The sequence below is a fragment of the Labeo rohita genome, chromosome 19 (genome assembly GCF_022985175.1).
Source record: "Labeo rohita strain BAU-BD-2019 chromosome 19, IGBB_LRoh.1.0, whole genome shotgun sequence".
NCBI classification, from domain to species: Eukaryota; Metazoa; Chordata; class Actinopteri; order Cypriniformes; family Cyprinidae; genus Labeo; species Labeo rohita.
In genome coordinates this window covers 770,420-786,614 of record NC_066887.1, presented here as the reverse complement: position 1 = coordinate 786,614, position 16,195 = coordinate 770,420, and the positions used below count along the sequence as shown (strand labels likewise).

At 34.5% G+C, this 16,195-nt stretch overlaps 2 protein-coding genes across 3 annotated transcripts in view; both read left to right on the top strand.

The window, feature by feature from the left end:
* The window catches only part of LOC127182187 (zinc-alpha-2-glycoprotein-like), a 195,353-nt gene that overhangs the window by 41,055 nt on the left and 138,103 nt on the right, over nucleotides 1-16,195 (top strand). The gene's annotated exons all lie outside the window — the stretch shown is intronic.
* Nucleotides 555-15,203, top strand: LOC127182181 (T-cell differentiation antigen CD6). 2 transcript variants are annotated; one of them, XM_051137329.1, is made up of 16 exons: nucleotides 555-749; nucleotides 845-946; nucleotides 2,746-2,799; nucleotides 4,472-4,732; nucleotides 5,055-5,330; nucleotides 7,443-7,754; nucleotides 8,363-8,674; nucleotides 9,139-9,198; nucleotides 9,444-9,578; nucleotides 9,760-9,876; nucleotides 9,977-10,096; nucleotides 11,896-11,970; nucleotides 12,325-12,420; nucleotides 12,539-12,679; nucleotides 14,406-14,483; nucleotides 14,620-15,203. In XM_051137329.1, the coding sequence occupies exons 2-16, from the start codon at nucleotides 895-897 to the stop codon at nucleotides 14,748-14,750; spliced, it is 2,220 nt and encodes a 739-aa protein (XP_050993286.1). In that variant the 5' UTR covers nucleotides 555-749; nucleotides 845-894; the 3' UTR covers nucleotides 14,751-15,203. The 2 variants fall into 2 exon arrangements, with proteins under 2 accessions (XP_050993286.1, XP_050993285.1); XM_051137328.1 differs by having other exon boundaries at nucleotides 555-946.

Sequence of the window (16,195 nt, the reverse complement as noted above, 5' to 3'; positions counted from 1 at the left end):
TAGGGCAATAGAAAATAGGGTTTGTACAGTATAAAAACCATTACGCCTATGGAATGTCCTCATAAAACATGTAAACTCAACATGTGTGTGTGTGTGTGTGTGTGATCCCCGCGCACTTCTGTGCTCCGGTTTTCCTGTGTCACTACTTTTGTTGTTTAAGGTCGTTTGTCACAAGAACAAAAACTAGACACTTGTTTGCAGCTGTAATGAAATATCTATGAATATTAACCTTCAACATTTGAAACATCCGTTCGAAGGAAAAGTTTAGACTTTCGATTTCTATCCAGATTTGTTTTATGCCAAAAAAGTTGTTTTCTATTACTCAGACTGAGAAGAATGAAAACGATGTGCAAGTATTACTCCAACGTACTTTAACCTACATTTTTGTTACGTTTCTTTCATGTTAGTTTTTCACGGACTTTCTATTGTGTATTTCCTGAATGTGTGGAGCTCAAAAACAAACTGGCCAATAGGAGAGCGCGCTTGTGCTGCCACGTGCGCGTCATGAGAATGTAAACACACGTGGAACTAAAGCCAGTAAATGCAGACTGGACATGCAATACTTCTCCTTTATTTTTTTACTGTTTCTATATACTCGTATCCAGGGCAGTTACAAAAAACTACTGAGATATTAATAATTGTGACGGAAAACTTGTGCAACCCTTAGGACAAGTTATGTTCTGAGGACATATACACTTTTAATTATAGTTAAAAATGAGTAGGTCTATACTAACAGCACAGATGAATCAGTAAGTTTGTAATGGTTCTACTAAATGTGTGGTTTAGATTTGAAAAAAAAAGTTTAGATGATTACATGGGCTTTCACTTCCTTTCTGTGGTTCAGAAAGAGAAGCACAGCAGTACTGAACAGATCTTTCATCCAACTCATAAAGAATGGAGGCCTTGAAGATCATAACCATCATCCAAACTATTGCTTTTATACAAGGTATGTGTCTATCTATCTATCTATCTATCTATCTATCTATCTATCTATCTAAAAAGTTTGGGCGCCGTAAGATTTTTCTGAAACAAGATTATGATGTTAACGAAGGCTACATTTTTTATGTTCCAAAACATCAAATAATTTAAATAAATATATTAATTTTACATTAAATAAATAACATCTGTTTAAGTTCTATAAGTGGTTGGGCTTTCTCTTCAATAACTCCAAAGCTATGGAAAACTCTAAAGTCTTAGTCCTTTTAAATCTTCTCTTAGCTTTTATTTGATGATTTTGTAGTTGTTTTATTGTGTACAGTTTAATTTCTTGATTTATTTTGATAGCATGCTTTTTTGCATTGTGTATTTGAATTCACTGCTTTTTAATTAATGCATTTCTTTTATATGTTTGTATTTTTCTTTTATGTTATTATGTTATGTTATGAGCTGTAACTTTTAAAGGCGCTAAAAATATTATTATTATTATTATTATTATTATTATTATATTTTCTTGATCTACATATCGTGCGTTTTAAGGTGTGTGGGTGGCAAAGATTGGATAACAGTAGCTTTAAAGACCATGTCAGTCTTTTTAATTTTTCATGTCAGTGTCAGTGAAGATAAGTTTACACATGGTCACGAAAAGTTTCATTAAAAAAAAATACCATTTAGCTGTGGACTTACACAGTTTGAATAGGTAAATGATAATAGCTTGATAACAGAATTATTATTTTTAGATGAACTATCACTTTAAATTTTGAACATAGAGCAACCAGGGGAATATCGATATACAAAGGTTGCAGAGACTTTCTTGTTAAAAATAGAAAATGAAAGGAGTAAATAAGGAGATGTATAAAGAAAAATACTTAAAGAACTTGAATTTGTTGTAAAGTAATGCATTTAAACAATTTGGACATATTTGTATTTTATTTGGATAAATGACCAAACCACACTTTTCTTGTCTAAACCACAACCTATAAACGTACTTGTCTAAGCCACACGTTTGACCGTGTTCTAGTAGGTTTATGGTGAAAAGTGCATTTGCTGAAAGGTTATGAGGAAACTGTAACCAAGGTCATAAAATTCATGCACAATATGCATAAGCGTTTTCACAGCTTAAATGCAGTATCTTCCACAAGACAACATAATAACTGAATTTATAAAAAATTACCCTGTTCAAAGTTTAAATATGGTTGACTCAAAATGCTTTGTGCCGTTACGTGGATAGACCTCTTTTTTGTCTGTTTGTTTTGTTTTGTTTTGTTTTGTGATAGTTGTTTATAAGTTCCTTGTTTATACTAAGCTTCTTATTTTTTACACTGAGAGCAACTGAGACACTTAAACATCACTATTACAAAAGGTGCACACATTCATTAATTCTCAAGAAAACAGCAGGATGCATTAAAAGGAGGTTTTCCAGGGTAGACTGGGACATTTTTGTAAATTATTTTATCTTGTGTACTATATATAAACGCATATGTGAAATGTACTAAAAAACTAAAAAAACAGATGATGTCATACATAATTACATACATGTAATTGACCGTTCAGCTGGCATGTAATGTAGTTTAGTTAAAGTCTTTTAGTGGGCGCACAGAAAAAAACTTTAGCAGAAACACTGAGCTGACAGCTGCACTTGTGTGATGTGGAAAATCAATGATCTTGCCGTTACTGGAACCATGTGATTTTTTGTTAAATACTCACTTTCTCATTAGTTTCGTAAACATATTATTCTATTCCAGCTATATAAAATAGTGGCAACAGATAATCAAGACCCTAAAGTTTCTTGCCTTTTGTTTTTTCCAGGATATGACAGTATCATCTCCACTGAGCCTCCGAAGTTCAGGGTTAATGTGAAATGTGAGTTATTTGCTTTCCTAGAATTGTATGTCATGTTGATATTCATGGCTATTTTTTCTTTTAGTAGTTTACATGTGCATTGACTTTTTTTTATCTGAGTTGATGTTGCAAAAATTTAGAGCATTGTCAAGAATATTTCACATAATTTGTAACCATGTTGAAGAGTGTGACAGGATGTTGCGGCGACATACTATTCAACTGGTGCACAATTGCTCACTTCCACTGTATTTCTCTTTGTTGCAATAAAACAGGTGGTACATCAAACAAGCAATGTGTGAGATATCAGATCATGTTGGGCTCTATGCTGTCGTTACTATTTGAACATGATTACTGTGGCTTGTTATAAATGAATGTTGTGTGTTGAAAAGCACTGTGATGTATTGCTTTATTTGGGTTCAAGTATACTATAAAATCTAATTAGTTAGGTTTACTTAAAAAAAAAAGCATGCAAACAGATTGCCTTAAAAAAACGAAGTAAAGTGAAATAGGAATAGTATGTTGTACTGACAAATGCTTAGTTAGTATAGTTTACTTACACAAAAGTTCTAGTAACTAAAAAATAACTGTAGGGGGTACTTAATCATTTAGTTTAGGCTCACGCTTGACTTAGTATAGCTACTCACTGACTCCCAGAGTGCATTGCGGCATGAATAAATTATACAATTGCTTTGTTTTACTGTTGTTGTTTTTATTTGCTGACTTTATTTACTGACTTGTGTCAGTAGTAGCACAACAAAAAGAGAAAATAAAATAATATAATGGTTATTGTCAATTAATAAATTGAATTTTTACCATTGTTGTGATTCACGTGCTGAATGTTGAAGTCTGTGACTTGAGCACATCACCACAAATATTAAAGGAATGTCTCAACCCAATAAAGTTTCTCAAGGTGTTTATGAAGAACAAATGAAATTGTAAAAGATCATTAATAAGTATAAAAAATACATCAGCTAAAGAATTAAAAGATTTAGCTAATTAGAAGGTTACCTTTTAATAGCAACGTACTTATTACTTTTCTTCTCTTGAAATCAAAAAGACTTCATGTTGCATTGCTGCATCAATAGGAAGATAATTATAATAAGAAAAACAAAGCTCCAAGTGCCCAACCAAAGGGAACATTAATCACTATAATGGTAAGTAACATTTTATGAACAAAAACAACATTTTATGAAAATCAACATCAATTTATGAAGTCAGCTTATGTGATGTTCTCTCAAATATATAGTTGTATTGAAACAACATTCAAAATGACTTTGGGAAATTAGTGAATGTATCTAGTGAAAAATAAGTAAAGATAACTAATTATATCTGAGTAAGGTAAACTATTGGATTCTACAGTGTATGTTTGTGCACTTAAAGTGAAATGCCATTCACATACTTGATACTTCTGTATTGTGATGTATTTCAGAAATAGGTTGTTCAAACATGATTTCATTAGGGATTAATTGGAAATCAATCAACTGCAAGAGCATGCTAAAATACAAAATTGGGTTAAAATTGATTTGATGACATTATCTAGTTAGTCTGTACAGTCTTAGAGTCAATAAACAAAGCTAAGGTGTCATGCAATTTTTTTTTTTTTTTTTTTTTTGAATAACACATTCCAAAGAGTCGTTTATAAACCAGTAATATGCACTGAGAAAGTAAAGTGCACATTTTCTTGTATTCTCAGCTGTGCCACAAAAAGATCAACGTTTTGGGCCGTGCTCCTGGACCCTCAGCACCTCTTCAGTTATAGCCGAGGAGGATATTTACAGTCTCTCCTCTCAGATCTGTCTGTCTCTGGGATGCGGCGATGTGTATAAATTAAGGGCGCGTGATGCAGAATTCAACAGTACCTGTCTCACAGGCTGCCTTTACCATAACTCTGAGCTAAGCAACTGCAGTCAGACTGTGGGAAACCACTGCAAGATGCTCTCTGAGGTTATATGCGGTAAGAATGAGTGGGAACATTCGTGAAATCGAACATGTCTGTAGGGTGGAATGCATAACATGAAACCGTAAAAGCTGTTCCCATACAAGAAATAATTACAGTAAGATAAGCGTACGGTAAACCTCTGTTTAAAAAGTGGTCTAAATAAATGAATAAAAATATACAATCATAATAAATGGGTTGATGCATTTCAGCTGATATTTCAAAGAAAAGCAACATCTTTATTGTTTTAAAATTGATTGAATGTTTTATGAGAATGGCCTATTTGTATTTTTTTTAATATTCTTGAGTTTGAAATTCAGATTATTTTGTTCGCCCCCAGGTTTTCCCTACGTGGCTCCAACATCTAGCCAATGTTCCTGGACTATTAAATCTCCAGACCTGAAATCTTCTGTGTCTCTGTCTGAAGACACCGTCCACAGTGTGTCCCGTGAGATATGCCATGCGCTTGGCTGTGGACAGGTCTACAATGTCAGTCAGAGCAGTGCGGGATTAAGCACGACCTGTTTCACGAACTGTTTTTATCACGACTATCAGTTGAAGAACTGTAGTGAGGTTATTAACTCCAGTTGCTCAGTCCTTTCTGAAGTTAAATGTGGTAAGTCTGTACAGTTTCCTTTTTTTCCATTCACACTAACATTACTATATGTATATGTATGTATGCTTAAGCTGAGGTGGTGCATTAAAAGAAGGTTGTGGTGCATTAAAATCAGCATGCGGTGCATTAAAAACGTGTGGTATATGTTGGATGCATATCTTTTTTAGTTATATTTATATATTTAAATTATTTATACTTAGTATTATCATCTTCATAAAACCGTTACCGTTCTATTACTAAAACCTTATATAAATATGTATAATAATATATGAGTAAATAATTAGATTTGTAAGAGTTGAATGAGGTCTGATCTGGAGTGTTGTGGCTCTGAAGTATAGTTGTAAGTAGGTGAAAAATATTCTAGGGATTTGTAGTCCATTGTTTCCAATGCGTTATGTGAATAGTGTTTCGGGATTTCCAGTTCAAGAAGATGCTAGGAGGAGTATCCTTTTGTTTGTTATTTCCTGATTGACAGTTGATAGGTCGCCCATAGACAGAGTAAGGGGGATAATGGGATGCTGAAGTCTTTCTTTCCAAAAGTGTTTAATGGGTGGGCAGTGCCATGTGGCGTGGATATATGTGTCCGGACAATTTTGTGAGCAGCACGAGCAAGTTTCTGATGTAAATCCCATGTTAGACAGCCTTTCCCAGTGTAGTGTGTTCTATGAAGAGTCTTATACTGTATGAGCTGAAGGTTGTTTTTTTAGTCATAGAATAAATATTTTTACAAATTTGAGTCCAGAAGTCGTATCAGGAGCAATAGAAAGGTCTTCTTCCCATTTGATTGTTGGTAAAGTTATGGTTTTATTTGAATTGGCTATAATTTTGTATCATTTGGAAAGTAATTTTTTTCAGGGAGGATAATTAAATCTGCTGCTGTGGAAGAAAGTTGAAGATTGATGGTTCTGTTGTTGATTTTAGATAAAACAGCTGATTTAAGTTGCAAATAATTCAATAATTAATTGCTCTCAATAACGTACCCCTGGACTAAGTAGGAAATCGAAAAAAAGTTGCTAGACTGAAAAATGTGATTAATATGTGTAATGCCTTTTGCACTTTGGGGTTTTTTGAGTTTGTTCCTGTGATGGTATGATGGTAGTCTGTACAGTTTCCATTACCATCTATCAGTTACGAAATCAGTGACAGTGTATTTATTTATGTATCTATTTATACCTGGGTTTAGTAAGTTAAGTTCTTTTGACAGCATCTGTGACATCATGTCAGTAGTGTACCTCAATTTGTCAATTTGTGAAAAACAAACTAAAAATTCAACATTTTATTTACAGTGAAGGTCTTACATTGGAAGTCTACAGGACCCCATACAGCAAAAAAAAATTGCTTCAAATATTGCTTCAAAATATATTTGTGTAAATATATTTTCTACCAATATAATTTGGGTCATTTTTGAAAATCTAATTAGAAAAGATTAATAATACATAAACACACACACACACATGTTGGGTTTACATGTTTTATGAGGACATTCCATAGGCGTAATGGTTTTTATACTGTACAAACCGTATTTTCTATCACCCTACACCTACCCTACACCTAAACCTAGCCCTCACAGGAGACTGTGCACACTTTTACTTTCTCAAAAAAACTCATTCTGCATGATTTATAAGCCTGTTTCCTCATGGGGACCTCACAAATGTCCCAACGTCAAACGTCAAAATTTACTAGTATTACTATCCTTGTGGGGAAATTTGGTCCCCATAACGTGATGAATACCAGGTGCACACACACACACACACACACACACACATATATATATATATATATATATATAATTTTTTTTTTCTTAATATATATACATTTTAACACATAACCAGAGGTTCCTAGAGAAGTAGTCCCTGCTTGAAAGTAAATAATTAGGTAATATTTCAAATAGCAAACATTTTTGTATGGAATAATTATTATGTTGACATTATATTTAAACAATACATGCTGCACATTTCAAACACACTTTTAAACCCTTTCTTTGTAAACATTGCAGTAAGTGCATTACTATAAATATGCATTTAGTTTATATTTCAAGGTTTTTCTATGTCTACATTATGTAAATATTGTCCTTCTTGTCTAATTGATTAAATATCCCTTTTGGTTCTTCAGGTAATGCTCCTGTTCGCTTGGTAGGGGGCGGTCATCGCTGCGGGGGGCGTGTGGAGGTGTGGAGGGAGTCCTGGGGCACAGTGTGTGATGATGGATGGGGGCTGGAGGATGCGCATGTGGTGTGTGCACAGTTAGGCTGTGGATACGCTCTGTCTGTCAGTGGGCATGGTGAGCCGTACGGCAAAGGCACAGGCCCCATTCACATGGATGAGCTCAACTGCACTGGAAAAGAGAGGACATTATGGGACTGTCCAGCAATTATGAATGGACATGACTGTGGACATAAGGAGGACGCAGGTGTGGTTTGCTCAGGTAAGTGACACTATGTGTGAGTTATAAGTGGCATCTCAAGCAATGCTAATTTTAGACACTTATGGATGCATCCATATTTTAGCCAGTATGTACACTACGTATAGACACTGTCAGGTAATGCAGACACAGATGAATACGGGAAATGATATCAGATCTGTCATTAATAGTAATTCTATTAATGACAGATCTGATATCATTTCCCAGATGAATACAGGAAATGATATCAGATCTGTTATTAATAGTAATTCTATTAATGACAGATCTGATATCATTTCCTGTATTCATCTGTGTCTGCATTACCTGACAGTGTCTATACGTAGTGTCAAAGACAGCACTAGCACTAAAGCCTCTTTGAAAGATTTTTGATGTCACAAGTAATTTATGTACCCTTGTAAATTTGGGCTAATCAAATGATTATTTCTTCTTCAAAACTGCTCATTGTACGATCTCAACTGCAGAATAACAAAAGAATAACGTTATGGTCAAAAAGTTGTGTTAAACAGATCAGAACTGGTCTGTGTCGAGGGTAACATTAATGTATTATATGTGTTGAAGTGATTTTGTGATTTTTTTTGTCATTATATGTCTGTTCTCTCATTTTAATGAAGAATACAAGGCTTTGCGACTGACAGGTGGTCTGGACCGATGCTCTGGGAGAGTGGAGGTGCATCGAAATGGTAGCTGGGGGACAGTGTGTGACACATCCTGGCACAAGGAAGAAGCTAAAATGGCCTGTGATATGCTGAATTGTGGAACGGCCAAAAATTTCACTGCCTTTGACCCGCCCTTCAATCATAGCAACGGATCACTCTGGTATTTTTACTGTTGGCCAGATACTGCAGACCTGTGGCAGTGTCAGGAGTACATTAATCTTCTGCATTTGTGCACAGATGCAAAAGCAGCTGGGCTGATTTGCAATAGTAAGTAATATGTTTTGTGTTTCTGAATGTCACATATAACATTTTAATAGTTAAAACAATAATATACGCCAACACAAAAAATCTTTTTTTTTTCTTTACTGAAACACTAAAATAATTTCTACGAATCTTAACACTGTCATTATTATAGTGACCATGTCTGTCAAACTTCAATAAGAGAAAAAAAAACTACAAAAAAAAAGTAGACCATACAGTTCTTATGCTGCATTGTAGTGCATACAATTTGCACTTCTGGTCTATTTTAAGTAATACATTATTACATATGTGTTATGAAACCTGAAAATGTAGAGCTGCTCTGATGCTGCTCATTTACACATACACAGAGTGTCCTTTAACACTTGACTCTACAGTGAGTTTGGAGCAGCACAGAGACAGCTCAGAGAAACCCTGTGTAAAAAAAAAAAATTAAAAAGCTGTAAGATGTTTTAACATTTCTTCTTTGCCAGATTCTCTTGGTCTGCCTGTTCCCACCAGTCCACAACCATCCTCAGCACCATCAACCACAGGTGATCCTGAATCTTTCCAAGAATCCTAAAGCTGAAACTCAAAGCTTGCTTATTTAATAGATTGTAAAGTGAATCTACTTCAATCACCGTTATGCTGTGCAGAGTGAAAAAAAACATTTGAAGAAGAAGAAAGGTTAACTTGTAAATTAGACAATGTAGGCTGTGCTGTGGTTGTGCAAATGGTGTGTAAGGTAAGCCAAAGCATCACTCTTTCTTCATGTCTGGGGCTGTCTTTTTTCATCCAGGGAATACAACAATGGACAAACCACCTGGATTCCTCCTGACTTCAGAGCAACTGGGGTGTTTTGTTCTTGGTTTCTTACTGTTGATTGCAGTTATCACAAATATCCTCTGGTGTCATCATAATAAAAAGAGGAAAGGTGGGTGCAAACTTACAGCCCAACACCATCTCTTTGAAATAATCTTGTGCACCCATCAATACATTTAATTGGATGAATCTCACAAATCCTGTCAAGAGCATGTCCATAATTAAGGGCAAAATAAAGAACCATTGAAGGAAATTTACAGCTGAGCCAATTGTGTGTTTCCTTTCACTGTTAGCTGCCGTGGCCCAGAAGAGATACATGAACCTGCAGACCCCAGCTGAAGCAGAGGAAAACAACTACAGAGATTCTGTCCATCTCGTCAAAGTCACAAACAACAGCACTGATGCTGAGGGTGAGTGTGTTTTACTCTGCCTGTGCTGATATTACATGGATAACAGATGCTCTGTGTTTGTTTTCTGTATTTGTAAATTGTTTTCTCTGCGCCCTTGTAGTTCCCGTATCTCCTCTGCGTATCTGGGCTCAGAGTAGCATTGAGAGTGAATCGTGTGACACTGACTATGAGCAACACGACATCAGTCCAGAAACGGCTTTTCCTTTATCCACTTTTCAAAGTTAGTCATTGTTAAGTGTTATGAACAAAACAGAGAAAGCAGCAGAGAGCAGGGATGGTTGTAGCACGGGTCAGCTGTTATGACATGATATAGAAATTAGGTACAGAGATAAAACTGCCGGCAGTGTTGGGAAAATGATTTTCAAAAGCAATTTGTGTTGCCTACCAAAAAAAAAAATAATAATAATAATTAGTAAAAGTGTTTCCATATGAGGTACTTAACCTTGTGTGGGTTTTCTGAACCCAAATATGTTCAGTCAATGACTGTGTATTGTGTTCAATAAACATGAAACATTTGTGATAATATGTTGCCCAAATGTTTTATTTAATGTAATGTTGAATTGAAGGTAATGTAAACCCATGAGGCAAAAAAAACTTAAAAGCATATTCATATATCTTAAAGGAGAAGTCCACTTCCAGAACAACAATTCACATAGAATGTACTCACCCCCTTGTTATCCAAGATGTTCATGTCTTTCTTTCTTCAGTCGTAAAGAAATTGTGTTTTTTAAGGAAAACATAACAGGATTTTTCTCCATATAAAGGACTGATATGGTGCCCCGAGTTTGAACTTCCAAAATGTAGTTTAAATGTGTCTTCAAACGATCACAAATGTGGTTGTAAACCCAGCTCAGGAAGAAGGGTCTTATCTAGCGAAACGATCAGTTATTTTTATTTTAAAAAATACAATTTAAATACTTTTTAATGTCAAACGCTCGCCTTGTCTTGATCTCTCTGAACTCTGTGTAAAACAATTTCTTTACGACTGAAGAAAGAAAGACATGAACATCTTGGATGACAAGGGAGTACATTATCTGTAAATTGTTGTTCTGGAAGTGGACTTCTCCTTTAAAACTTCTGGTTACATGAGCCTAAGCTCTTTACAATAAAATCCATGCAAAATATTAAATCATTTTAGAATACAGTATAGGATGTACCAAATATTCTTCATTTGGCGAAACACGACAAATAGAATATCAGATCTTTGTCATATGGCCAAAAAATAAATAAATAAAAAAAAAAAGTTAAAAATGCAATATATATATATATATATATATTGCTCTCAACACATAGTATATATCCATCATATACTTTTACTTCAAACTTGTTAAAATCCCAGTCTCAGCCCAATCAAATGTACCGGTACTTACATAGAAACCTATAGATCGGAGCCTGATAAAAATGCATTTTTTTAAGGAAAACATCAGATGGATTTAGAGGCTTTTGCATCTGAACTCTTCATATATACACATGAAAACCGTAACAATGTATCTTATAAGGTAACACAGTGTAACTTTGCTCTCACTTGAAACATTAAGTCCTTGAATTTGAGGAAAGTCCCTGAAAGGTCCTTGAATTTGAAGTTAACCAAGGTGTGGGAACATTACACAATGGTTAACACTAACAGTACACTACTTTTAAAATTCAGCATATACCAATTAATTTGTAACTAATTTCAAATAATGTTATTTAGCATTGATAAGAATGTGATCCAAGAACTGATAGAACAAGGCATTACAAATCCAACAATCATAATCCTTATCATATTATCATAATTATCCTAATATAATAAATGCTAAAAAAATTAAAGGTGTACAGATGAATAATATACAATAAATATTGCAACATTCAATAACTTACAGAGGTTAAAGCAAAATTTGTTACAACCATCCCCAGTCTCACCTATGTAAGAATATTGTTGTAAAATCCATACTAGAATTGATTTCTTTATAGATGACATGAGATAAAACTGAAAACAAGCAGAAAGTACTGTAAGCAGACTTCCGTCTTCTTTCTCAGACTCAATGCGATACAGTGCAGATGGTAAAAGGCCTGCGGTGAAGGGCACAAACCTGAACAGTGTGATGGAGGAAGGTAAGACGGGAAAGCTTTTATTTCACTTCCATTTCTATTATCCAGTACACCATCAGCATGAAATCAAAATTCTACTTCTTCTTCTTCTTCTTTTTTGCATTTTGAAAAAATTCATTTTTGACTTTAATCAATATGTCATTTCACAAGGTCACAGGAGTTGACTCAAGTGCTAAAATAATTGATTCATTTTAAAGTATAACATTATTGATACAGTAAATAATAGCAATAAACCTACAGTTTTATTAACTAATATCCTGTTTCACTCGGAGACACTGGCATAGGCAGATCATCAGTAGTAACAGGTCATCAGGATGTATTACATGCTTAAATACTTAAATTGCCGTTTGGTCTCAGCTGTCCCAGCAGAGGTCACAGTGGGAGGATACCAACGAATCTGTGACGCTTCCTCTGGTCACAATGCACAGCAGTTGCGTGAGTCAGCTATAAGTGGTAAGAACAGATTAGAACAAACCTTTGTCTGAAAACAGATGTCTTATTAAAATGACATATACTGCTTTAAAAGTCTTTGATCAGACTGCACTGAGTATTATAAACACCTCCCACACAGTGGACTCGTTTGAGTCATCCTGCACCTCATCAGGAGAATGCTATGAAAACACAGGTACACACGCACAAGACCTGTGCTCACAGGAGTCTGCTGAATGTTATGAAAATACAGGAGAAAACAGAGACAATCTACAAAGCGCAGGTATTATATTAAATGTCCCATGCTTTTCATTCTCTAAAGATCTGTTCAATACATAGAGCTGATGAAGAGTTAAGAAATATCATACAAGCAAGAGAGCTGTTGTACAGAGTGCTGTTGTATCACAACCACGCATGTAATCATGCAGATATTTTTAGTCCAACACTGTGACTTTATATATATATATATATATATATATATATATATATTTTTTTTTTTTTGTTCCTTGATTTTTAAGGGCCCAAGCACCAAAGGTAGACATGTGGACACTAGATGGTGCTATAATGAGTACTTTTGCATGTGGTTCAAAACTCGTCTTTCCAAAACTGGGTGACTTTTTGGTTACATTTTATTTTAAGGTGTACTTGTTACCATGCAATTACACAAACAATTACTGAGCAATATTAATTACTAATTAATCACATGTAGTACTGTTGGGTTAGGTTATTGGGCTTGATGTAAGGAATGGTGAAGACTCAGGTGCAGAGTTAGAGGCTGAGTTTATTTATATAGTCAAAACAAAAACAAACAAAAAAAATTCAATCCTATTACCCAAATTCTAGTAAGTGAAGGTATAAAACAAATATTTTCATTAATTTGTGTGCAATACAACTATATAAATAACCAACGCTACTAGCCAAACTAACTAGATAAAAAAATTGCAAACCTATTTTAAAATAAATATAAATATATTCTTTATTTTTTTATCTTAATTTCCAACAGTTTCAGGATTATGTATTGTATACATAAAGTATTGATTAAATTTAACAGCATAATTTGCCCATTTAAATCCAGTTTATAAATTAAGTCTTGACTTAATTCAGACCTACTGAACGACCTCGGCATTTTTAAAGCAGGCATCTGGTTTAAAGGAGCTATTCAAAAGACATTATTACTGTTACGGCGACATTTGTGATGTACAATTTATGTTTGTTTATATTACAAACAACCGTGCAAGTCTATTTTCTACCGAAATTTTAAGTTTATTTATATAGTCAAAACAAAATCAAACAAAAAAAAATACCTTGTAGTAGAAAAGGAAGAATATATAAGAAACAAAGTAAGGAGGGTAACAGGGGAAGGCAGTTAGGGCAAATTAACCAATAGTACGAACAAAAAGGCAGGGTCAGATCATATACCGCACATGGCGCAAAGAAATAAATATGACAGGAGTCTTGCACTCACTCCAGACATGAGAATATAAGCAGTGTTTGAATTTGTATCAAAGCTCTTGGGGGGTTCCCCTAAACAGAATCCCATCCCCCAACCAATGCATTCTGAACAAACAAAACACTGAACTGAACATTCAAGTTAAAACTTGGTGACTAGTCTGGTTGTAAAAGTTTTTTTTTTTTTTTTTAAAAAGTCACACAGTGGCTGAATAGGAAAGAAGCATAGTTTTAAATATCTAAAATCCCAAAAGAACTGCATAATTTTATTTGTACTACTTCAGGGGAAATTATTGTTACATCTTTTCATTAAAAAAAAGAGGTTACGCTTTAAAAAATGACCCCCAACAGCAAAAGGGTGGAGTAAATATCTAAATACTCTAAAATTGACTAAAAGGAGCTTTATTTGCTGTTGCATAATTTATTCATTTACATACTGTTCCCATAAATTTCTGGGGTTAATAAAAAGGTTTTAAAAACCTTAGGAGGGGTACGAGAAAAATAGTGGCCTACATTGTGTTTCTGTAGCTATACTTAACAGTTTTCCAAATTTGACTCAGATAATGCAGATTTCCTGGAGCAGGAATCCGGAAGGTCAGTCCTGGGTCACACCACAGATCCTCCCTTCAGTTACCAAGGTGTGTGTCTGCCAGCAGCAATTAATATACATTTACTGGCCATACTGGTGTCTTAATGGGTTGTTGAGATGTTTCAAATTTATTGCAGTAATGTGTATTTTCTATGCATTTTCTCTGATTTATCTTTCATTGGCAGAACTAGATAAAGGGGGTGGCAACAGAGAGGACTCCCCGGTGTACTCACCCGTCAGCTATGATAATGAGGCAATCTCTTCAGAAAGTGACTATGATGACATTGGCAATTATTTACAACAACCTGCTCACTAACATTAGCTGGAGATTGTGATGTGGCAACATTTACAATGAGAAACATTCTGACTGACTGTACTATTAGTACAGAAATCATACCTGAGAACCATTTTATATCATTCTTCTTTTAGACCAGTATTTTCAATGTCATTTCTTTATTCATTCATGTCTGCTTCTACATAGTACAATTAAACTTTTATCATAAATGTTCAAGATAATCACATTAAGTGCATACAAGTGTAAAAAGAAGTATAAATATTTACATATGCAATGCTTTTCTCAGAATTTCTAAATGCTTACAAGACTAATGACTGCACTGTAATCACCATAGACACTGAGGGGGACAAGAACCCCTAAAGAAAGAGATATGACCATGAATCACAGGAGCTCATTATCTGAGGCTAAAACCAACATCTGCAATTGAGCAAATTAAATGTGTTTTGGTTACGACTGCATCCATCTCTAATAAAAACAAACAAATACATTTTTAAAAAATTTAAGTGATTGATCTCATGTTATTAAGTCAAGTTTTATTGTCATTCCGCTACATGTGTGGACCTACAGTGGAACGAAATGTCGTGTCTCGCAGGACCACGGTGCAACATAAATAAACATCAATATGAACATAGAAACAATTTTTTAAACTTACATATACTATAAATAATTGACTATACATACACATAACCTTAATCAGACTATACAAGTACTTTACATAATAACTGTGCATGATAATGTGCAGAAGAGGTATTTAAAGGTTAAGAAGCAAATAGTGCAATATGATTTGTGGTGCACTGACAAGTAAACATTTGTTAAGTCCTTATTAGGACAGTGTCTGGTGCATGTAGAGAGAAAAGAGTGTGTTTCTACAGGTGGTTTGTCTAGACCACTCACCTGTGTGTAGCACACTCAGAATTGCACTCAGAAAAAAAAAATTTTTTTTTTTTTTTGTTCCTTGATTTTTAAGGGCCCAAGCACCAAAGGTAGACACTTGGACACTAGATGGTGCTATAATGAGTACTTTTGCATGTGGTTCAAAACTCGTCTTTCCAAAACTGGGTGACTTTCTGGTTACATTTTATTTTAAGGTGTACTTGTTACCATGCAATTACACAAACAATTACTGAGCAATATTAATTACTAATTAATCACATGTAGTACTGTTGGGTTAGGTTATTGGGCTTGATGTAAGGAATGGTGAAGACTCAGGTGCAGAGTTAGAGGCTGAGTTTATTTATATAGTCAAAACAAAAAAATACCTTGTAGGGGAAAAGGAAGAATATATAAGAAACAAAGTAAGGAGGGTAACAGGGGAAGGCAGTTAGGGCAAATTAACCAATAGTATGAACAAACAGGCAGGGTCAGATCATATACCACACATGGCGCAAAGAAATAAATATGACAGGAGTCTTGCACTCACTCCAGACATGAGAATATAAGCAGTGTTTGAATTTGAGTCCAGGAAT